This window comes from Canis lupus, chromosome 23 (genome assembly GCF_003254725.2).
Source record: "Canis lupus dingo isolate Sandy chromosome 23, ASM325472v2, whole genome shotgun sequence".
NCBI lineage: Eukaryota > Metazoa > Chordata > Mammalia > Carnivora > Canidae > Canis > Canis lupus.
In genome coordinates this window covers 12674735-12698729 of record NC_064265.1, presented here as the reverse complement: position 1 = coordinate 12698729, position 23995 = coordinate 12674735, and the positions used below count along the sequence as shown (strand labels likewise).

The following is a 23995-nucleotide window of genomic DNA, read 5'->3' as shown; positions in this document are numbered from 1 at the left end:
CTTCAAACGGTAATCAGTGATTCTGTGGATCAGCAATCTGAACTAAGCTGGGAGGGTCTTCTGCTTCTCTGGCCTGGCCTCACTCAAAAGGCTGAGGTCCTGTGATGAGTTAGCTGGGACTCTTGGTCCTGGGTAACATTCTTTGTGAATCTGGCAGAGTGGGCAGGTTTTTGCCAGGCTGATAGTGACTGGACTACGTGTCTCTCATTTGTCAGCATGCTAGTTTGGACTTCTCCATTTGGTGGCTGGATTCCAACAGCAAGAGAGAATTACCTAGAATTAGGTTTCTTTTACCTTTTAGCTTTTGCAAATACAGTGGTTCTCCTTGCCCACTGGGAATATATTCCAAAACCCTCGGTAGATGCCTGGAATCGCATATAGTACAGAACCTTATAAAGACTGTGGGTTTTTAAAAATACATATGTACCTATGATAAAGTTTATTTATAACTTAAGCACAGTAAGAGATTAACAATAATAACTAATAATAAAATAGAACAGTTATAACAATATACTATATTTGAAGTTATGTGAATGTGGTTCATCACTCCCAAAATACCTAATTGTACTGTACTCCCCGTTCTTGTGATGATGTGAGATGGTCAGCTGGTGACATCATGGGCTGAAGTGAGGTGAATGGTGCAGGGATTGAGACCTGGCATTTGAGGGGTGTGGTAAGTGAAACCACGGAAGACAGAAATGACAGGTGAGGGGGACCTCTGTCATGCTGCTGTGACTATGGGTGTCCGAACATCTGAGTCCTGGCTTTCCATTCTGTTGGGTCCATACTCTGAAGTGGAATCGTCAGATCATACAGGTAATTCTATTTTCAGTTTTTTTGAGAAACCACTGTATAGCTTTCCATGACAGCTGCACCACTTTACATGCCTGCCGATAGTGCCCAAGGGTTCCAATTTCTGCACACCCTCACTAACACTGATCATTTTCCCCTTTCGTTTGTTTGGGTTTTTTTTTCCCCTGTAGTAACCATCCTAATGGGTGTGAGTTGGTATGTCTTTCGTTAATTGTTAATAGCATGTCATGTGGCATGAACAGTTTTGCATCTTATTTTTTTGTTCACTGTAACATTCTGTCATAAGCTTTGTCTTGTGCCCTTTGAATTTTGATCAGTAGAAAGGCCTTATTCATCTTCTACCCCTCCTTTTCTTTGTGAAGTTGGGCACATTGATCTTTTTTTCCCTCTGTGGTTTCTTCCTTTGATTTTAAGCTTAGAAAGCTTCCCGATCCGGAGATCAAATAAACATTCACCGAGTGGCATCTGTATTTAAAATACTGCATTTTTCACATTTGCATCTAATACTCTGGCATTTGATTGTACTTTAAAAGCCCTTTAATGCAAAGAATTACACAAAATGTTAACAGTGGTTCTCCCTGGGTGGTGAGATTATTCATAATTGCCTTTTCATTGTCCATGTGTTGCTTTTATGAGTAAAAAAAGTAGATGGTATTTAAAACAAAATTGACCACCCTCTTCCCTTGGCTCCACAGTTAGGATCAGCTCTGGAAGAGACTGGGGCATGGAATGAGGAAAATCTGGCCAAACCCTTGCTAATTCCCCTCACTCAGTTTTCTCTGTAAACAGTAGGAGGTATTTATAGTGTCCTTTCTGTCCCAGAAAGATTCTGCAGTCTCTGGGGGAGCATGGGCCACCAGAATTCTGTCGGGATCACACCTGGCTTGGTAGGTGACCCTTCCTTGGCTGATGCAGCACATCCCCAGCCTGATGAAAATATCATACCCTTTTAGAGAGGAAGGGGCAAGAAGGCAGGAGGGTGAATGCCAAGGGGGAAGGGGTGGAGGTATGCCAGGCTGAAGGTTAGGACCCCCAGGAGGGTGTTGTCCATACAGCTGGGACCCAGGGAGGGACAGCAGAGTATTAAAGACATGGTGTGCAGTGTGACTCTCTGGTCCTCTGCTAACCACCTGTGTGGTCTCTGGGCTTCAGTTTCTTCATGTACAAAATGAGAATAAGAGAGGCACCGGGGGTGGCTCAGTCGATTGAATGTCTGAGTTGATTTCATCTCAGTTCTTGAGCTCAGGGAGATTGAGCCCCATGTCAGGCTCCATACTGGGCGTGGAACCTGCTGAAGATTCTCTCCCAGCTCCCTCTGCCCCTCCCACCCCCCCTTAAAAATGAGGATAATAGATGGATATTGTATATAATATATGTAAATGATGATGATGATGATGATGATGATAAAACCTGCCTCAAAGGATTGCTGAGGCATGAAACAGATAAAATGGATAAGATATTTAAAGGAGTGCTGTGGTGGTACTCATACTGCAGTATATAAATGTATCAAATCAACAAGTTGTACATCTTAAACTTACACAATGTTATATGTCTATGATATTTCAAGAAAAACAGCAACAAAAACCAGTGCCAGACACCTGGTAGGTCTACCCCTCTCAGGCCTGGACCCTGCCCCTGTCCTCTTCGCTTTCTCTCTTCCTCTGCAGTCCCATCCTCTCCCTCCTTCCCTCCCTCTCCTTCCCTTCACCTCACCCCTCCTCCCTCCCCTTTACCTTCTCCCTCCTCCTCCCTCCCCCTTGGCCTCCCCTCCCTAGAAGTGTTGGCTTCTGATAAAAGCAAATAATCTCCAGGCCCTACCTGTTCCTGCACCTTTGCTCCAGGGCTGGAAGGTACTCCACTCCCTCCCCCAGGTGACACCCTTTCAATCTTCAGAGTTCGGCCATAGTTGCACTTCCTCTGGGCTCTCCTGGACCTGACATGATTGAGTGTCACCATGTCCTCGGCTCATGGCACAGTTATAAGCTTGCTGGAGCAACCTCACTTTCCAGGCCCCACGAAGGTGTAGACTTGTGTACTTTGTTCCCTGTACCACCCAGTGCTCAGCAGTATCTATGTGTGATGGGTGTTCAGCATGCATTTTCCACAAATGATTCTACTCTGTGTGAGGGCAAACACAAAATTGCGGGAAGTGTGGGCTTTGGAAACAGATCTGGGTCAGAACTGCTGGGTGCTAATGGGAGCATGACTTGGGTGACACTTGTGAGACTCAGCTTCTTCATCTGTGAAGTTAAAGGGGATAATGTGTACCTCTCTTGGGGCTGCAGTAAAGATGAAAGGAGATCTTAAATCAAGCCCCAGTATATAGCTGGCACTGGAACGTGACCTCTCCATGTCCCTTCTGAACTTCATTTGCATAGCATTATAGAAGTTGCAAATCAGTCTATATGATTTCATGGGAAATGTGATTTTATATATCTGTGTAAAGATTCAGGACTGGCCATGAGCAGACCCGAGTCCCTTGCCCAGTTCTGCTACTACCTGGTTGTGTGGCACAAGTTCAGAGTGACTCTGATCCTCGGTGTCTTAATCGACAAGGTCAAAAGTTTGGGCAGGATTAAACCTCCATCTTGTAGGCTCCGCCATGATGACTTTTGGCTCTGCTTCATATTTGGGTTATTATTTGCTTGTTAAACTTTGTTTAAAAGTTGACTTTATAAGAAAACTTTCTATCACTACCATAAACATCCTATGTTGGAGATAACAACCAGTAGGATGAAAACAAAACAGTGTTACAGAATTCTTGCCAAATACTGCTACCTGCCAAGGCTCAGTGTCTGAGGTACTTAGAGACTTCATGAAGAGGGGAAATGAGCACATGCTGGAGAGATGGTAACAACACAGTAGCACTCAAATGAGACATTCTGCACTCCCTCAGAAGGCCTTGGGAGTTGAAAGGGAATAAGGGAGTCAATGTCCTTTGGTGCCGTGTGTGTGGGTAGCACTCAGCCATTGGGGATATCCTTGGTACCCATTTCTCACTCTGGAATACACTGGACTCAATCATAGACCTGGAAAGGACCTTAAAGATCACTGTCCCATCTGTCATTTATTAGATAGATGAGCTGGGCCAAGCGTGGAAATGGCTGCTCATGCCCTTGATCCTGACAGTGAAAGGTCCATGCCTGACTCTGCTCGTGCAATGGTACAAGATCCCTGAGATGTGGAGAGCTCCACCAGTGTGTCTGGCAACCCAGCCCCAATCACAACCAAGCCACACAGAACTGCCTGCATGGACTGTAGCCAACACTTATTTTAATCTCAATTCTAATAGCTGTGAGTGTTTGGGGACTGGCTCTCTGCAGGCCAGTCACTTTTTTTTTTTTTTTTTTGAAACAGGGTATGCCACTTACAAGCCTCTAGTCCCTTCAAAACATTTAAGTTCTTCCAAAACACTTGGTTTGCTCTCTCTGATCCTGTTTCTTCACATTGGTCAGAAGTAGTAACACATGTAATGAGCACAAGTAGAGTGCTCATTTCAAAGCCACAAAGGAGTTTGGGGTGTGGATTATATACTTCTTTTAAAAAAAACCAAAACAGCTTTTCTCAAAGTATAATTGATATACAGAAACCACTGGACATATTCAATGTATACAGTTTGATGGGTTTGGAGATATGAATATACCCAGGAAAAAAACACCACAAATCAAAGTAATAAACATCTTTGATAAGAATTTAAAATTAAAAAGTTAATAATAAATAAAAATAACATTTAAATAAACATTTATTTCCTAAAATAAAAAGTTCCTGCCTGCTCCAGTCTCACATTCTTGGTGTTAAGAACACTCAGTGTCCTGTCAGCTGTGGGTTTCTCATATATGGCCTTTATTAATTGTTGAGGTTGATTACACTTTTAGAGGTTTAATAAACAACACAGAAAAAAGGTGGGCAGGAAAGAAAATGTTTGGTTCAACATGGAGATTGCACTAGGTTGTAAAAGAGATTAAAACAATAAAATACAGTGTTTTAAGTCCTGAGCCCAAAAAACTCAGAATTCCTATGTAAAGTTATTTATAAAGAACAAGACATATAAAAAAAAAAAAAAAAGAAAGAAAAAGAACAAGACAAGGCCTTGTAGGCACTAGAATCTTTTTGTTCTTGTCCTTGCTAGATTTGTCCTTGAGTTAAATTCCATGCTTCTCGGGGTGCCTGGGCAGCTAGCTCAGTTGGTTATCATCTCAGCATTTGGCTCAGATCATGATCTCAGGGTCCTAGAATCAAGTGCCCTGTCTCTCAGGCTCCTGGCTCAGTGGAGGGTCTGCTTTCCCTCTCTGCCACCCCCCCCCCATGCTCTCTCTCTCTCTCTCTCAAGTAAATATATAAAATCTTAAAAAAAGGGGATCCCTGGGTGGCTCCGTGGTTTGGCGCCTGTCTTTGGCCCAGGGCACGATCCTGAGTCCTGGGATCGAGTCCCGCGTCGGGCTCCCGGCATGGAGCCTGCTTCTCCCTCCTCCTGTGTCTCTACCTCTCTCTTTCTCTCTCTGTGTCTATCATTAATAAATAAATAAATACATCTTTTTAAAAAGATCTTTATTTTTTTTTTTAATTTTATTTATTTATGATAGGTACACAGTGAGAGAGAGAGAGGCAGAGACACAGGCAGAGGGAGAAACAGGCTCCATGCACCGGGAGCCCGACGTGGGATTCGATCCCGGGTCTCCAGGATCGCGCCCTGGGACAAAGGCAGGCGCTAAACCACTGCGCCACCCAGGGATCCCTAAAAAGATCTTTAAAAAAAAATTCCATCCTTCTTTCCTCAATCCTAATCCCTTTCCTGAGATAAATGGATAAACTAAGCTAGTGGTTCTCAACTTTGGCTGTAAATTAGATTACCTGGGAGCTTTAAAAATCCTGAGTCCCACGCCATACCACAGACCAATGAAATCTGTACCTCTAGAGTAGGATCGGGCATCTATAGTTTTCTAAAGCTCTGCAGGGACTAACGTGCAGCCAGTGTTGAGAACTGCTGTTCTGCTCCACGGTCCAGAACTTTGGTGGTATCCCACCTCACAAAAGAATAGCATAAGCTATTGTACTGTTGTATGTATCAAAGCTCTGTGGCTTTACCTGTGAAACTTTTATTCTATGCCAGCAGGACAGTTTGTTAGCTAAATACCTATTCATCCAGTTCTGTCACCTTGTAGAAGAGAGGCCAGGATAGGCGCCTGGGTGGCTCAGTGGGTTAAGAGTCTGCTAAGCGTCTGACTTCAGCTCAGGCTCAGGTCATGATCTCTGGGTCTTGGGATCAAGCCCCACATTGGGCTTCCTGGTCTGCAGGGAGTCTGCTTTTCCCTCTTCCTCTGCTCCTCCTCACCCACCACTGCTTGTGCCCTCTCTCTCTCTTAAATAAAATCTTAAAGGAAAAAAAAGAAGAAGAGAGCCAAGATTGTCCCCAGGATCACTATCCCCTTCATTCTAATCTGGGAGATAACTGCTCATGGACTCCCAGGGAGGTAACAGCCAAGGCTCCCTGTGCTCCTTGGCTTTGGGAGAAGTGAGCAAAATAAGGAGGGTGGGGCTTTTAGGCACTAGGAATTCAAATCCAGTAAAACAAGCAGGAAAATAAGCCAGAACCACCAGATCCCTTCCTGGGATCTTACCAGAACATATTTGCTTCTCCTTTTACAAACTCCTGTTGGGGAAGCCAAGCATCTGCAACCAAAGGCAAACCCATAGCATCTGCTGAAATGAATTAGTTCAGAAAATTCAAATGAATATTGAAACTGTTAAACATTAAGTCCATTAGGCCTTGCTGTGCATCCTTTGGGATTCATTGGTGCTGAAAATGACATGACAAAAATCAAGGGGGAAACTCCCGTTACATTACATGTGAGGTCATCAGGGACCTTGTCCTGCCTCCTCCTCGGTTTCACCAATAACTTTGTTCAATCACCCATTCATTCATTTATCTCAGTTATCAAATACTTACCAAGTGCCCACTGTGCCAGTGATCCAGTAGGGAAAAGACAATGTGTTGTTTGCTTTTAAAACCTTATCACCTACTCAGAGGTGAATAAGGTAAGAGGAATTCCTTCCCACACCAGGAAAGTTGTATAAGAAACAAAGTATTTCTCCATTCAGAGTCACCCGGGCCCAATCAGCAGCCCGTGGCCCACTGTGCACTCAGCGCGCGTGAGATGGGCACAGGTGCCCGGGCTGTCCAGGAACACCTCTGCTGTGGAGGCCACCAGCCCCAGACCCACGGCCCTTGTCCAGAGGCCTGGCCTTAACTAGCTGGAGTGCCTTCTCTTCCCCTGTAGCAAAACCTATGGGATACTAATTAGTTACCAGAATGTGTTTGGTGACTAGAGATACAGAAGAAAAAGGGAGCTTGCTGGGGGGCTAGCAGCCTTCTGGGTGCATGTCTGCTGGGGGCACCTAATACCCAGGCAGCCGAGCCCTGTGCCCTCTCGCTCTGCTCCTTTTCTGGAATTCACTCAGGTTCTTGTCTTCCCATTATGACTGCAACTTGGGCCCCTTGCAGTTCACCTGAACACAGTTTACTCTGCGGTAGCTACATTTTAATCTCTGCGATGGATTTGAAATATAGCCTGGTTGCCTCAGAGGTTTAGAGTCCCTGCCAAGTGTTTTTATGTTTTATGTCATCTTTTTAGGTGGGTTTCTCTTCTGCCTGTGATGCTCTCTTCCAAGATTGGTTGATGTTTATTAGTTTCAAGGGGGTGGTGTTTTGTTTTTGACCTTGTACCAAATTCCGGGGCTTTCCTGATCACAGGGCGGTGGGGTGGGGTTGGGGGTTGGGTCTTTCCAGGTACAAACAACTGAGCTTCAAGTGGCTTGTGGCTGATACGACATCCCATCTGAAGTTTTAAATCCAAAAAAAAAAAAAAATCCCATTTCCTGAATCAGAATCAGAACGTGATTCTTCTGAACTACAATCGAATGTTTTTTTCCCTTTTGCCCAAGTGAGTTTAATTTTTTTTTCTTCTCCACTGTTTCTTTCATAGGGGTTCAGCTGTTGCAAAAATAATTGGTAATAATGTCAAGAAACTTACGAAGTTTGCCTCCACAGTTAAGATGTGGGTCTTTGAAGAAACGGTTAATGGGAGAAAACTGACAGACATCATAAATAATGACCATGAAAATGTAAAGTATCTCCCTGGACACAAGCTGCCAGAAAATGTGGTAAGACTGTGGGACGGAAAGTACTTTTGGTTCATTCTGAAAGTTGGGCTTGGCTGAATTAGCTCTTGGGCTTGGGGACATGGGAAAGCTACTTACCTCATCCTTCATCCCTTTCTACTACCAACTTCTTTGCTTAGTCAGCTTTGGTTTTCCTGACTCTGAGGATAGGGTTTGTATCAGTTTGCTAGGCTGGCGTAACAAAGTGCAATCGAACAGGTGGCTTAGACAACAGAGGTTTATTTTCTCCCAATTCCAGAGTCTTCCAGTCCAAGATGAGAGTGTTGGCAGGTTTGGTTTCTTCTGAGGCTCTCTCTCTGACTTGTAGACGGCCGTCTTCTTCCTGTATGTCTGTGTCCTAATCTCTTCTCCTCCCCCCCCCTTTTTTTGTTAAAGGTTTTATTTATTCATTTGAGAGAGAGAGTGCACACAAGCTGGCGGGAACAGCAGAGGGAGAGGGAGAAGCAGGCTCTCCGCTAAACAGGGAGCCCAAGGCAGGGCTCAATCCCAGGACCCAGAGATCATGACCTGAGCTAACGGCAGATGTTTAACTGACTGAGCCACGCAGGTCCCCAGTCTCCTCTTCTTATATGGCCACAAGTCATGTTGAATTAGGGCCTACCCTAATGTCCTTACTTTAACGTAATTACCTCTGAAGATCCTGGCTCCAAATACAATCATATTCCAAGGTACTAGGGTTAGGACTTCAACATATGAATTAGGTGTGGGGTCGGTGTGAGGAGAGGCACACAGTTCAACCCATGACAGGCTACTTTCTTGGCGTTCAAAGTGCTGGTCCCGTCAAAGCTGGAACTAACAGCTTTGCCGTTGGCTGCTTGTTGGACTCCTAGTCTGATATTCCCTTTCTAAGTGCATGGACTTTGAACTCCACACAAGGACAGCTAATGCACTGGTCTGTAATTAAAATCAGGGTCAAGGCCTGAATTACAGAAGGAGATTGGAGAAAATAGAAAATTGTAAGACTGACAGTTTAAAATGTAAGCTTATTAGGTCTGAGAGGGAAAAATACAGATAATTGCCTGGCCTCATTCCAGTGACTTGCAATAGATAGGGGGAGGAAGAAACAAGCCAGAGGAACCAAAGGAGTGTACCATGCTGTTTGTCTGAGTGGAATTTGGGAGCTTCTGCTGCCAGATTCACCCCTGGGTGGCTTTCTGTAAGTCTGTTTGAAGACCAGACCATTATGACTGCCTAATTCCCTGGTTAACTGGCAGACTCATCTTCTTTGTTAATGAAAACACTCATCCCTGCATATATTCACTTATCAACCTTTATGAGTGTGTACAGTGCATGCAAAGCACAGTGTTGGTTGCCAGAGACAGGAAGAGGAATAAGATGATGTTGCTTCCCTCAAGGAGTCCAGCAAGGAAGACAGATTCGTAAACTGATAAATGCCAGGAAGTCTGGATTTGCAAAGACCTTGCTCACTGGAGATTGCTGTTTGGTTTTTGGTTACAGTATTCAATAGTGTCAAGCACTGTTCTAAGTAGTCCACATATTTTATCTCTTGTAATGTTCTCAAGAACCCTCTTAGGTTGATATTATTAGCTTTTCTATTATGACAATAGTTCTGATTTTATGAGAAACCAAGGCTCAGAGAAGTTAATGAACTTGCCCAGGGTCTCATAGCTAGGGGCTAGGGTTTGAACGTGATTCTTGGTGGGCTCTTCCCATTGAATCCATTGTCTTCTGGACATTGATCACTGGGTCACCGCACAGGGTCAGGCAGCATTTCTATGCAGCTATTCTTGGTGTTGTGGGTGGGGAGAGAAAGGCTCCCTACGGTTCTGAGCTTAGAAGTTACCTTGTCCAAATATCCGATGGGAGGAACAAAGGGAACAGCTACTTCCACTGCAATAGAAGGCTTCTAAGGTCATCTTTGACCCATGTTTGGAGTAGGAAATTCCCAGGTTTCACTTCTCATTCTTGTTGGAATCAATGGTTCCTTCCCTTCTGTAAATCACATACTTTGTTAATATGTTCCTTCCACTCTACTTTGTGCCAACCTGTTCACCCCCACCTGCCCCAAGTGTGTGAACCTGACTTTCTGGTTTTCTTTCTTCCATAGTTCCTGGTGCAGTGCTCAGGGGATTTGGGGGGAGGGGAACCTGTCAAGTGGTTCTGTAAAGCCAAAGCTTGTGCTGGAAGCAGGGGCCAAGAGGGAAGAAGGAAGGGAAAGAATTGACATAGAGAGAAGGACCCAGGGGTTCCTAGGTGGCTTAGTTGGTCAAGTGTCTGCCTTCACCTTGGGTCATGATCTCTGGGTCCTGGGATTAAGCCCTGGGGGAGGGGGGGCTCCCTGCTTAACAGGGAGTCTCTTTCTCCCTCTCCTTCTCCTTCTGCTTCTGCTTATGCTCTCTCTCTCTCAAATAAATAATCTTCAAACAAAGAAACAAACCAGAATTGACATGGAAGAGTCAAAAGCCATTGCCACTCAGAGCCCAGTCCCCACACTGACTGATCCCATCACCTGCCCACAGAGTGAGGAGAGAAAGGAGGAACCATCCACTCCCAGGACTCTGTTGATGTCTGAAGCCTCGTAGGTGCATGGAAGTGAATGTGTCCATTCTCTGGGAGGGACATTTGCACGGTTTCCAGGTGTTGTAGGGGTGGAATCACAGGGTCACCGAGAACTCACAGCTGTAATGTCACTACACCACATCACTGGTTCCCAAAGCGGTTATACAGTCTATGCTCTGCCCGCGTGTCTGAGGGTTCATGTTGTCCCACATCCTTGCCAGTGCTTGGCAGAAGATACCTAGGAGTCGGAAAGGTTTATTTCTTAAGCTGGTGGAAGGTACACAGGTGTTTTTTCCCTCTCTACTCTTTATAGTTTTGAACTGTTTGTAGAAAATATTGCACAATAAAGTCGAGCGATGGTGAAGTGTGGTGGTGGAGGACTCGCCTGGGTGTCAGGGCCTGGGCTTGCATGCTTGCTGAGTGAGCTTGTGTTCAGTGCCTTATTATGCTTAGGGACTTTGCAAAGAGTAAATGAGGTGGTCCATATATATTTAGCTTTCTATTAAGCATTTTGTTTTAAAAGCTGGGGCTTTGTTTTGGTTTTATTTTCTTTTAGTTTGATGTTTATTTCAGAGTTTTCCAGCTATCTCATTTGATCATTTAAGAAGTCAATTAGTGTTAGATAAGACCCTTATAGTTATGAGGCAGATGCTGCATTTCCGTCAACATAGGGTTGTTAACTTGTGACACGTGTCGGTTGGTGGGCTGACTTGAGACTGTGAGTCTTTCTTCCTTGAGGCCCCTACACTGTTTCCCACCGACTTTCTTGCCCATCCTTATGACGTGACTTCCCACCGCCACCCCCACCCCAACCTCTTGTAATTATGATGTCACCGTGTCATCACCTGTTGGCTAAAAGCTGGGGCAGTCTGGGTTTGCAGTTTTCTCTGAAACCTGGGTGGAAAGAATACTTCCCATTTCCTGCCATTATAGGATAAAAATTGTTGATCCTGCTTTATAGCTGTCTATTCGGGGCCTCCTCCAGATAGAGAGCTTCTCTGCCTGCTTGCTGCAGGTTTAACCAGCCTCAGCGTAGCACTAGGATTTACGATCACAGCATCTTCTGTGAAATACTGTTGTCATTGTTTCTCATCTTGCCTTCTGAGCCTTACCAACTCCTTTTTAAAACAACTTTACTGGGCAGCCTGGGTGGCTCAGCGGTTTAGCACTGCCTTCAGCCCAGAGCATGATCCTGGAGTCACAGAATCGAGTCCCACATCGGGCTCCCTGCATGGAGCCTGCTTCTCCCTCTTCCTGTGTCTCTGCCTCTCTCTCTCTTCTCTCTCTCTGTATCTCATAAATAAATAAAATCTTTTTTAAAAATTTAAAAAAATAAAACTTTACTGAGGTATGATTCATAGATCATGTAATTCACCCATTCAAGTGTATAGTTCAGTGGTTTTCAGTATATTCAGAGTTGTGCACTATCACCACAATCAATTTTAGAATATTTTCATGACCCTAAAAAGAAACCCCACACCATGTAGGAGTTACTTCGTATATCCTTCTATCCCCTGCCCAGCCCTAAGCAACTGCTAATCTTTCTATTGTCCACCTATTCTGGACATTTCATATAAATGGCATCATACAATATATGATCTTCTTTGTCTGACTGCTTTGATTTAGCATCGTGCTTTCAAGGTTCCTGCATGTTGTAGCATGTGTCAGCACTTTTTATGGCTGAATAAGATTTTATTTTATGGATGTATCATATTGTATTTATCCATTTGTCAGTTGATGGACATTTGGGTTGCTTGTACTTTTTGGCTATTGTGAATAATACAGCTGTGAACACTAGTATGCGGTGTTTTGTGTGAACACGTTTTCAGTTCTTTTGAGTGGGTAACTAGGAGTGCAATTGCTGGATCATATGGTAACTAACTCTTTGAGGAACTGCCAGGCTGTTTTCCAAATGATCGATCACACCATTGTACATTCCCACCAGCAGTGTATGGGGGTTCCACTTTCTCCACATTCTTACTGGTGTCTTTGTCATTATCTAACTTTCTGACCCTACCCATCCTAGTGGATATGAAGTGATATTTTATTGTGATTTTGACTTTCATTGTCTAATGGCTAACAATTTGAGCATCTTTTCATGTGCTCATTGGACATTTATGTGTCTTCCTCGGAGAAATATGTATTCACCATCTTAGTCCATTTAAAAAAATTGGGTTTTCTTTTTATTATTGAGTGGTAAGAATTTTTTTTTTCTTAAGATTTTATTTTTAAGTAACTATACCCAATGTAGGGCTTGAACAAGAGTTGCACGCTCTTCCCACTGAGCTAGCCAGACACCCCTGAAATTCTTTTTTTTTTTTTTTAAGATTTTATTTATTTATGCATGAGAGACAGAGAGAGAGAGAGAGAGAGAGAAGCAGAGACACAGGCAGAGGGAGAAGCAGGCTCCACGCAGGGAGCCCGATGCGGGACTCGATCCCGGGACTCCAGGATCACGCCCTGGGCCAAAGGCAGGTGCTAAACCACTGAGCCACCCAGGGATCCCACCTCTGGAATTCTTTTTTTTTTTTTTTTTTTTTTTTCCCACCCCTGGAATTCTTAATACATATTAGATTACCAGTCCATTTTCAGATATATAATTCAGAAGTATTTTTTCTTTTCTTCAACTTTTCACTTTCTTGATGCTGTCCTTTGAAGCATAAAATCTTCTAAGTTTGAAATTGAATTTATATATTTTCCTTTCTTTTTTTTTTAAAGATTTTATTTATTTATTCATGAGAGACACAGGGAGAGAGGTAGAGATATAGGCAGAGGGAGAAGCAGGCTCCCTGCAGGGAGCCCAATGTGGGACTCCATCCGAGGACCCCGGGATCAGGACCTGAGCCAAAGGCAGACGCTCAACCGCCGAGCCACCCAGGTACCCCTATATTTTCCTTTCTTACTAACTCTTTGGATTTGGTTTCTTGCAGAGGCCTGCATTGGCTGATGTTTCCTTTACAGCTAGAATAGTGACTGGATTTTTTTTTTGTGGTCTGAAGGAGTGCTAGGGACAGTGGACGTGGTGAGGAAGAACAAAGCTGGGTGAAGACTTGTGTTTCAGGGCTTTAAGTGGTATCTTAGGCAATATAAGGTTAGACTGAGATAATTTTTTAAAAAATGGCCACTTAACTTTTGAGTAATAGGGTTGTAGTAATAACTATTAATTTTGGCTGAAAGCTTCTGAAAATTAGAATATCAGGTCAGTAGAAGCCTCAGTGTTAACTCTTTCCTCCCTGGGTTTAGCTTTCTGGTTTTTGTTAGAGGACTCATTGTCACCATTGCTTCTTGAATTTAAATGCTCCTCAGAATAGTTTGGAGAGCTTAATGGGGATTACTGGGTCTATCTGAGGGTTTCTGATTCATTAGGTCTCAGATGACACCCACACATTTACATTTTTAACAAGTTACTGGTGATGATGTTGCTTCAGGACCACACTTTGGGCACCACTAGTCTACACAATCAGTTTATTTTTTTATTTTTATTTTTTATTTATTTTTTTATTCATGAGAGACACAGAGAGAGAGAGAGAGAGAGAGAGAGAGAGAGAGAGGGGGGCAGAGGGAGAAGCAGGCTCCATGCAGGGAGCCCGACGTGGGACTCTATCCCGGGACTCCGGGACCATGCTCTAGGCCGAAGGCAGGTGCTAAACTGCTGAGACACCCAGGGATTCCCCCCACAATCAGTTTATATTTTGGTGTAGTATTGGGGAATCCAGGTGTTTCACAGCTGTGTTTCTCTCAAAGCACCCTCATGTTACATAAGATTCATCAGATAAGGTTGTCTGTATCTGAGGATCATTTTTCTGAATATAGAGCCAAGGACGTAAATTTCACCTATGCTCTTGGCCAAAATTGAGATTAGAAGAATAGGAGGGCACTGTAATATTTTTGAACCTCTACTTTGCTATGTGTGTTACTCAGATACTGTTGTATTTGATCTAAATACTCATTCCCTCGAGAATGCAGGTAAGTAACCTCTGGTGCTCCAGTTAGCTAACTGGTGATCAAGCTAGGCCAAGGTGTCCATATATTATTATACAGTGATAACTAGTCCAGGGGGGATGCAGAAGAACCTTTAGGCTTCTCCACGTGCATTTACCAACTTTGTTTTAAATGATTGTGTGTGTGTGTGTGTGCGTGTGTGTGTGTGTGTGTATAAAAACTTGGGCCAAGAGGGACACCTGGGTGGCTCAGAGGTTGAGTGTCTGCCTTTGGCTCAGGAGTGATCCCAGGGTCCTAGAATTGAGTCCTGCATCAGGCTCCCTGTGAGGATCCTGCTTCTCCCTTTGCCTATGTCTCTGCCTCTCTCTCTGTCTCTCATGAATAAATAAATGAATCTTTTAGAAAAGATAACAAAAACCTTGGGCCAAGAGCCCTGGATTCCTGAAAATCTGAACTTTAAGTGGATCAACTGTGATGCCTTAGTTCTGACTTGATTATTTATCTTCCTTGCCTTCCAAAGACAAGCCCTTTTGTTCTGAGTTGTCTTTCCCAATGTATTTCAGGTTCTTTAATGGTGGACACCCTCAGAAAGATTCTGACAGGAAGTATGTGAAATAGGTCAGCATTTCTTTTCTTTCTTTTTTTTTTTTTTAAGATTTTATTTATTAAAAAAAAAAAGATTTTATTTATTTATTCATTAAAGACACAGAGGAGAGAGAGGCAGAGACACAGGCAGAAGGAGAAGCAGGCTCCATGCAGGGAGCCTGATGTGGGACTCGATCCCTGGACTCCAGGATCACACCCTGGGCCAAAGACAGGTGCTAAACCATTGAGCCACCCAGGGATTCCCTAGGTCAACATTTCTAAAGCAGTGTCTTGATTTTGTTCAGAGTGAAAGATAGGCAAAGACTGAGCTAAAGGTTTTATTCCCAAACAGGGTGTTCCAGTTACTGAGTTAGTTGAGGAGATCTCGTTTGATACTGTATAAGAGAAATAGTGTTCTGTGAATGGACCATATGCACCATAGAAATACAGCTCATATTACACATTGCCTCTGTGGGTTAACCCCCAAGCACTCCAACAAGGAGAGTAGAAGGACGTCTGTATGTACAGTGAGTCCCCAGTCATACTGTCCTGGAGAGTCGTCATGTTCCCAACCAACTGCAGGTTCTTTGATTTATTGAAGAAGGAAATGTAAGAGACAGGAGGAAATCCAGACCAGCTGGCAGCTTCCTTGCATGTTTTTAAAAATGGGACACAGACTCTTTAAAAGGTAAGAATTTGTAGGAAGCAGGTAGATTTTTCTGATGGGTAATCTCTTTCATTTGTTTAATATCATTTTGAAGCACTGTCATTATTTACATTACTTAATTTGAAAGTGCTCTATAAAGTAGCTGGATAGGAAAATTGATTTTTGTACTCCCTTCATATATAAGGGATTAAGGTGAGCAAAGATATGTCACTTATCCAAGGTCACATAGCTGATCACTTGCAGAGATGGAGCTCAAACGTACATCTTTTCCATATTTTCTCTTTGGTTCTGATGTCTTTTCCTTTTCACCATGTTGGGAAATACCCCAAGGGGGCAAAAAGGTGTGTGTGTGTGTGTGTGTGTGTGTGTGTGTGTGTGCATGTGTGTGTGTTGGGGATGAATGGGGAAGAGGAGAAACGGATCTAGAGGAGAAAAAAGATTTTAACTAAAATTCAGGCTGTCAGGTTTTGTATGAGTGTGTACAGAGCAGAAATCCCCCACCTAAGCAGGGCTAGTTAGTTATCCAATGTAAAATGAGGGGTCAGAGTTTCCATAAAGGCTGGGAGGGGACTGGGTGGATCACAGGCAAATATATAAGAATGTAAAAAGTTTTGCCAGTAACGGATGATGTAGCTGGGGATTGACATCAGGAGGGTAATGGAATAGAGTAAGAAAGTGTTCTTTTTTTTTTTTTTTTCTTTTTTTGGTGGAGGTAGGATCTCCAACTGTGAGGGAACTAGGAGGCAGGTAGAGTTTTGGTGACACATCCTTGCCACCTATGGCTGCTTGGCCTAGATTACTAATCCAAGAATCTCCTTTGAAGAGGAAAACAACTTTTCCCCTGCGCTGGGGAGTGTGAATAAGGGAAGTGCCAGTAAGCTTTGGGTCATGATCTGCTGTATGGAGAATGATTATGCTGCCATTTAAACCAACTTAAACTAAGACAGGGAATGATTTGGTTCATATGACTAAAAATTCAGGTAGGGCTCATTTCAGGCACAGCCTGAACCAGTGGCTTCAGTGAAGTCCACGAGGCCCTGTGTTTTCCTTGGTTTCCTTGCTCTGCCTTCCACAAAGTTGGCTTTGTTCATGAGGGAGCCTATGGGCAGGACTAGGTTCTCCCCCTCACATTTGTAAAATGGTTGCAGCTGTTTCAAATGTCACACCATCATCCCACACTGTTCAAGAAAAGACCCAGTAGCTACTGGAGAAGAGTAAGGAAGCAACTGTCACTAAGAAGCCTCCACAAACATCTTCTTAGTGCACCTTGCCATCTGTGGAGGGTAGGAGCTGACCCAACCCAAACTCCATGGTTAAAAAGGGGAAGCGGTCGCTTTTGAAATGAAATTTAGGGGGCACTTTTGCCAAAAAGAAGGAGAATCCAGGCTGGGTGGTAAATTATAGAAGTCGTCCATCCCAATCAAAGGGATAAGGGGATGAAATAATTCTAGATAGATTTCCCTGGGGGATTTTTTGAGGGAGGGGGGAGTAACTCTTACCACATGTATTAGTTAAGAGAATAGGCTAAGATAAAAGAAGAGACATAATAATCATGTGACTTCAGGAGAAAAGGATTTATTTCCCTCTCCCATACCAGTGGTCTAGTGACTTTGCTTCACACTGCCATGCTTGGTGCCATCTTTCTTCCTCATTTCCTGTGCCATCTCCTAGGTCTGGTTTTGACAATAGAAAATGGGGAGAGAAAGTGCAGAGGAGGCAGCGTGCTGTTTTAGGGGCTCTGGGCCATAAGTGGTGAGCACTGCTCCCTCTCACGTTCCGTTGATGAAAACTTGGTCCCTGGCCTGTGTAACTGCAGGGGCTACTGGGAAATGCAGTCCCTGGCAAGGTGATCAGTGACTGACCTTCGGCTCTGTGATCATGGAGGAAGGTGAGAAGGAATTTCGATGAGGAGTTGTGGTCTGCATCACCACACCCAAACTAGCTTTCCTAGGAGGCTTAGCCACCCTGAATGATGTACCCGTGGCACATAGCAGGACTTCCTCAAAAAAGAATCTTCCTCCAGTCCCTTCATTTTGGGAACCATTTGGGAATGCTTAATGGGAGCTCTCTCAGCTACAGTTTGGTTCAGGTGCATATGACAGAAAACCTATTATAGCAGTGACCTAGATGTTTGCTTTTCCTTCTCTCCTGTAAAAGACCTCTGTCATGTTGATGATGTGTTAATGGTGTCAGGAACTCTTTACCTTCCTGCTGTGCCATCTCAGCATTTGGTTTCCTCTTCATAGTCCAAGGTGACTCAGAACTCCAGCCATCATCTCTTTACAGTCCCTCTGGCAAAAGAAGGAGAAAAGGCCTCAGGGGCATCCCCCCCACCCCCCAAGTCACACACAGCACTTCAGTTGATGGCCAGCTGGTCAGAACTTAAACACATGGGGCACCCAGCTGCAAGAAACGCTGAGGAATGTAGCCTTCTTTCTGGGCATTTCTGAGTCTAACCCCATACTGAGGCTTCTCACGCTGAGGAGGAAGGGGACAACGGACACTGGGCAACAAGCAGTGTATGAGAGACCATGTGCCCCGTGTCTGCCCATGTTACATTCTAAAACCCATCTTCATATTTATATGAAGGAAAAAAATCACCGTAAGAGCTGACATGTATTGAGTACATATCACTTACTCTTCACGACAGCACTCTCAAGTGCTTTACCAAGCAGATTTTAGTGTGGACTGTTTACAGAGGTGTGGGCAGAGTCAAGGGAACAGAAAGGGCTTCCTGACATGCCCAGAGTTTAGCAATAGCAGGAAATCATAACCACCCTTGAAAGGGCAAGGGGATGGACTCATGTCACCAAACCAGCCTGACCAGAGCTTAGAGACATGGAAGAGTGACTGCCTGTCAGGAGGTATAACTAGAATGAAGTCAAGCCAGCACCTCTGTGAGCCTGGGCTAGAATGGCCCCATGAGGCAGATCTCTCCACCCACCTTGGATATCCTAGCAGTGGAGCTGAGGCCAACTGAAAGGCAGGGAGCAAGAGCCCCCAGGGGAAACAGTCCACAGAAAGCAGCTCACTGGGGAAAACAGGGCAGAGAAGGGCAGAAAATGAATTGGGGAATTAGGAGAGCAACAGAGAACAACCCACACAGTATTGACTCCTTTTTACAGACAGAGACACTGAGGCATAGAGCAGCTAAGTCACTTGCGCTGCTGGCGAGCAACGGAGGCAGGACCCTCCTAGCTTCTGATGGGTCCCAAAGGGGAAGGTGGAGCACACGCATAGCACACTTGCCTTTCCTTTTTTTTTTTTTTTTTTAAGATTTTATTTATTTATTCATGAGAGACTCAGAAAGAGAGAGAGAAGCAGAGACACAGGCAGAGGGAGAAGCAGGCTTCCTGCAGGGAGCCCGACGTGGGTCTCCAGGATCATGCCCAGGGCCAAAGATGGTGCCAAACTGCTGAGCCACCCAGGCTGCCCCACACTTCCCTTTCCTGTCTCTCTGCACAGGACTTTGCACACAGTAGGCATCTGATGAATGGCCAGTTAATGAAATCATTAGGAGAGGCAAATCTGGCAGAGGAGTAATAACTGTTCCCTCCTGCTCATTACAGATCGCCGTCCCAAACCTCGGCGAGGCCGTGAAGGACGCAGACCTACTGGTGTTTGTCATCCCCCACCAATTCATTCACAGAATCTGTGATGAACTCACCGGGAGAGTGCCCAAGGACGCGCTGGGAATCACCCTCATCAAGGTAGCTGGCTTGTGACCTCAGGCAGGAAAAGCCTTGCTGGATGTTGATTATGGGGGAAAATTTATTTCCTCTCACTTCCATCTGTTGGAAATAGGAGCTGAAAGGGAGGTGATGGCAGTTTTTCTGTTTTCTGGTTCTTTTTTTTTTTTTTTTTTTTTTTTTTAAGATGCCTGGAATTTAATCAATAACGCGTGTCCCAGGAGCTTAGCTGAGCTCAACTTCAGGCAGGGAGGTGCTTTCTATCATGGTGGGTTTTAGCAGCGGCAGTGATGTGAGGATGACTCTTCACGATGAGCCTTGCTGTCAGAAAGAACCTGTTCAGGGCATGGGTCTCAGCCTGTGTTCTGGAAGTCACCACTGGTTTGTGTTGCTGGAAAATGCATCCTCATTAGTTTCTACTCCTGGGTGTAGTGTACTCCCTAAAGGAAGTTGTTAACTGGAAGTCCACAAACCACCCCCACAGGTCCCTAGACAGAATTCAGAAGGTTCATGGACTTAAAAGTGGGGAGAAAATTTACATTTTTATTCATTGTAACCTCTAACTGAAATGAGCATTGCTGTCCTACATGAGTGGCAGCCACAGGCCAGACTTGCGACAACAGTAGCATTAGCAGCACCTGTGGCCCTGTTGTCAATAGAAGTCCCAGGTATTTTCATGCCACTTTATAATGGCTCTAGTTATCTCAAGGTATCATTTATACTGATCATGACCTTGAAATTATGGTAATTGTTAAACCTGCCAAATCATCTTTTTCTAATTGCATTAATAAAACAGTACATATATCATTTTGTCACAAACTTGGGTATATATGTTTTCTTAACATTTTGATAATTATGTTTCAACATGATTGGCTCCCTGGGTCATTTCATACATTTTGCTTTATGCATATGAAATTCTGAGAATGAGTACATAAATCTTCATCAGATTGCCCAGGTGAGGGCCACATCATAGGAAAGGTTAAGAACCCTCTAGAGAGCCTTTGTTCTCAAGTGGTTCATAGATGAATGTTTATGAAAGCAAACTGGAACAACTCACATGTCATTTGTACATACAATGGATAAATGAGTAATGGATTTTCATTTTGGAATACTACACAGTGGTAAATAGAAATGAACCAGAATATTCATGCAGCCACATGGGTGAATCTCTAAGATAATAATGTAGCACCAAACAGTACCTTACAGATGAATGGTACAATTTCACTTACAGGCTTTCAAAAGCAGGCATGATGGCTTAACATATTGTGTAGGGATAGCTTTTATGTGGCAAAATGGTCAAGAACAGAAGGGAGCAGTGCATACAGCCTTCAGGATAGTGGTTCACCCTAGTGGAGGTGGGCACCAGTAATGAGAAGGAGGATGAACTTAGTGGGGGACACATGGGACCTCAGTGGTATAGGTCATGTTCCAGGTGGTTACGTGTTCATTTTCTTTTCATTTTATTGTTATTCTTTCAATAGTACTGACATGGTATGTATGTTACTCTTGTAAGAGCTGTTTCAAGTCTATTCCCAATGAGTGCTTGAATCTACATTAGTAGCAAAGTAACTATGTCATGCCTCTTTCACTTGGTGCTTTGTTTTCCCCTAACTTGTTGACATCCTTATAGGGCATAGACGAGGGTCCTGAGGGGCTGAAGCTCATTTCTGACATCATCCGAGAGAAGATGGGCATTGACGTCAGCGTGCTCATGGGAGCCAACATTGCCAGTGAGGTGGCTGCAGAGAAGTTCTGTGAGACCACCATTGGTGAGGCTGGCTGTGGGGGGAGTCTTGAGAGCCTGGGCATTCATTGTTTTACAACGTACATTGCTGATTTCTGGTATTTTCTGTAGTGGAATCTTCCTCAATGGCTATTCAGTGAGGTGGGGATTTAATGTAAGGAGGTCATTCTGTGGAACTGAAGTGTTTCAGCAGCCTTCAGAATGAAAGTCAAGGCCAGGGGACCATTTTGACATACTATGAGCCTATAATGAATTAGCAAGGTTAAACACAAAAATGGAAAGTTGCTTATACTGAGAAGCAGGTGATTATGGGGCTGTGCTGGCTTTAGAAAGCCCAGGGTTTGTTTTTTTTTTAAACTCACAAATGCCAGTATCTGGATCTTCACTGGATCCCAGTGTAATCTAAAAATTGGTGGGAATGTGCTTGCTTTGGCAGCACATATTACTAAATATTAGGACAATAAAAATTGGTGGGAATGATCCCTATTTTCAGATGAATAATCTAAAACTCAGTAAATTACCTGCCCCAAGGTCATTTAGCCAATATAGAACCCAGGCATGAACTTGGCCATCCTGGTTCCTAAATTAGAAAGCTCTTCAATTCTTATACAATATCGGTGTTGTGAAGATTTCCACTTCTTTCAAAAGGGCCTTTGGAATTCTCATGTGCCTGTGTACCATAATAAAAGACTGATAAAAAAGTAATATCGCTATATTTGCAGATGCTTTGCAAAAGCTTAAATTTATTTCCACTCCAGAACTTACTTCCACCCTTGCCAAACATACCAGCAATGTGAATGATTTCTCCTTGCAGCTTTGTAAAAGGAGAGCTCTGAGAGAGATCAGGCTCTCTTGAATAAGATAACATGTATGGGGGAAAGGTAACTCCTGATTCTTACACATGCCTGCAAGTTAGGACATTTTTACTTCTTTTGCTTTTCGCTTTTACTTTTAATTGCATAGGTATTGTGGAAAATAGGGATAATCAAAACCATTTCTTATTGTTTCATTTAATTTCCATTATTTTTTTCTATGAGTGCAAACTATTTATATTTAAGTTATGTACTGTTTTATAATTGCTTTATTTATCTGTTAATTTAAAAGATCTTATTTACTTATTTGACAGAGAGAAAGAGCACAAGCGGTGGGGCTTGGAGGCAGGCAGAGGGAGAAGCAGGCTCCTTGCTGAGCAGAGAGCCCAACATGGGGCTCGATCCCAGACATGAACCAAAGGCAGACACTTAACTGACTCAGTCACGCAGGCGCCCCTATAATTGCTTTATTTACTTGATGTATAACAAACAACTTGCAAAGTCGGTCAACATAATGTTTTCATAGCTGGATAGTATTCCACCAACAATCCCATATATCTGGGCACTTGAAGCTTTTTTTTTTCTTTTGAGAAATAATATTTAGGGAGAACAGAGGTATCACAAATAATATCATGAAGAGGGACGCCTGAGTGGGTCAGCCGTTGAGCATCTGCTTTTGGCTCAGGGCATAATCCCAGAGTCCTGGGATGGAGTCCCACATTGGGCTACCTATGGGGAGCCTGCTTCTCCCTTTGCCTATATCTCTGCCTGTCTCTCTGTCTCTCATGAATAAATAAATAAAATCTTTTTAAAAAATAATAATATAATGAAAACAAAATATACTCAACTCAGGTTGATATTTATAAAAATGATATATACAGACATAGGTAAGAAGATTCAAACAGTATGAGAAAGTGTGAAATTAGAACTAAGATTGTAATTTCTGGAGCTTGGGAGGATGGTGGAGCAGGAGGATCCCGAGCTCATGCCATCCCGTATTTACAATTAGGTATCAGTCACATCCAAGTCAACAAACTAGAGAGTGATCCAAAGATGGACAGAACACTCCAAAGCTAAATAAAGAGAAGCAGCAGCATCTGGAAGGTTAGGAAGGTCAGAAAGGTAGAGGGAGGCTGCCTGTAGGCAGGAGGGTGCTGTGTACATGGAGATGACAGAGAAACAAGCCCTCAAACCCTCGAGCCCTTGCACCAGGGAGCTTACATGGGAACACTAGTCCCCATAATATTTGGCTTTAAGAACCAGAGGGGCTGAATTTTGTGAGTTTGTAAAACCAGAGGGACTTGGAACCTGGAACTTTGGAGATCAACTAACTTAGCACTGGGTGAGCCTAGAGGACAAGTGATGGCTGGGTTGCTGCTCTAATTTATTTATTTATTTTACAGATTTTATTTATTTATTCATGAGAGAGAGAGAGAGGCAGAGACATAGGCAGAGGGAGAAGCAGGCTTCCTGCAGGGAGCCCAATGCAGGACTCCATCCCAGGACTCTGGGATCATGCCCTGAGTCGAAGGCAGACACTCAATCACTGAGCTCAACAGGTGCCCCTGGGTCACTGCTCTTAAGGAGACAGCAGCCTGAGCAGAGAGGCAACATAAAAACAGCCATTTACACAATACTGGGGGCAAAAAGGAAACAGATCTGATCATATTAATTGTGAAGCATGTGAAGGACTTCTCTGAAAATGAGGGAATCAACAGGTACTATTTTCTGCCCCCAACCCCGAACATGAACACAGAGCCACCTGTGAAAAGCAAGGCTGCACAGACACTTACAGCCTATGCCCAGTGCTCAGGGCACATTTTATTAAAGCTGTGTGCATGCCCTGCCCAGCCACTGATTGTATAGCTGCCACTTCCCACAGTACCCAGCCATCAAATCACACCCAGCTCTATGCCCCCAGCCACTATCTCGCACCATGCCCAGCCACCACATCAGGCCACATGCCCCCAGCCACCATTATGCACTGAGCCCAGCTACACTCAGCCATCATCCCACATTGTGCCCAGCTTTACACTCCCAGCCA

At 43.9% G+C, this 23995-nt stretch overlaps 1 protein-coding gene across 2 annotated transcripts in view; it reads left to right on the top strand.

Annotated features, from left to right (window-relative positions):
- The window catches only part of GPD1L (glycerol-3-phosphate dehydrogenase 1 like), a 109661-nt gene that overhangs the window by 5856 nt on the left and 79810 nt on the right, over nucleotides 1-23995 (top strand). For both annotated transcript variants that reach the window (XM_035704755.2, XM_025461094.3), the window contains exons 2-4: nucleotides 7797-7974; nucleotides 19276-19416; nucleotides 21026-21164. In XM_035704755.2, coding sequence (XP_035560648.1) covers nucleotides 7797-7974; nucleotides 19276-19416; nucleotides 21026-21164 — 458 coding nt within the window. The remainder of the gene's footprint in view (nucleotides 1-7796; nucleotides 7975-19275; nucleotides 19417-21025; nucleotides 21165-23995) is intronic.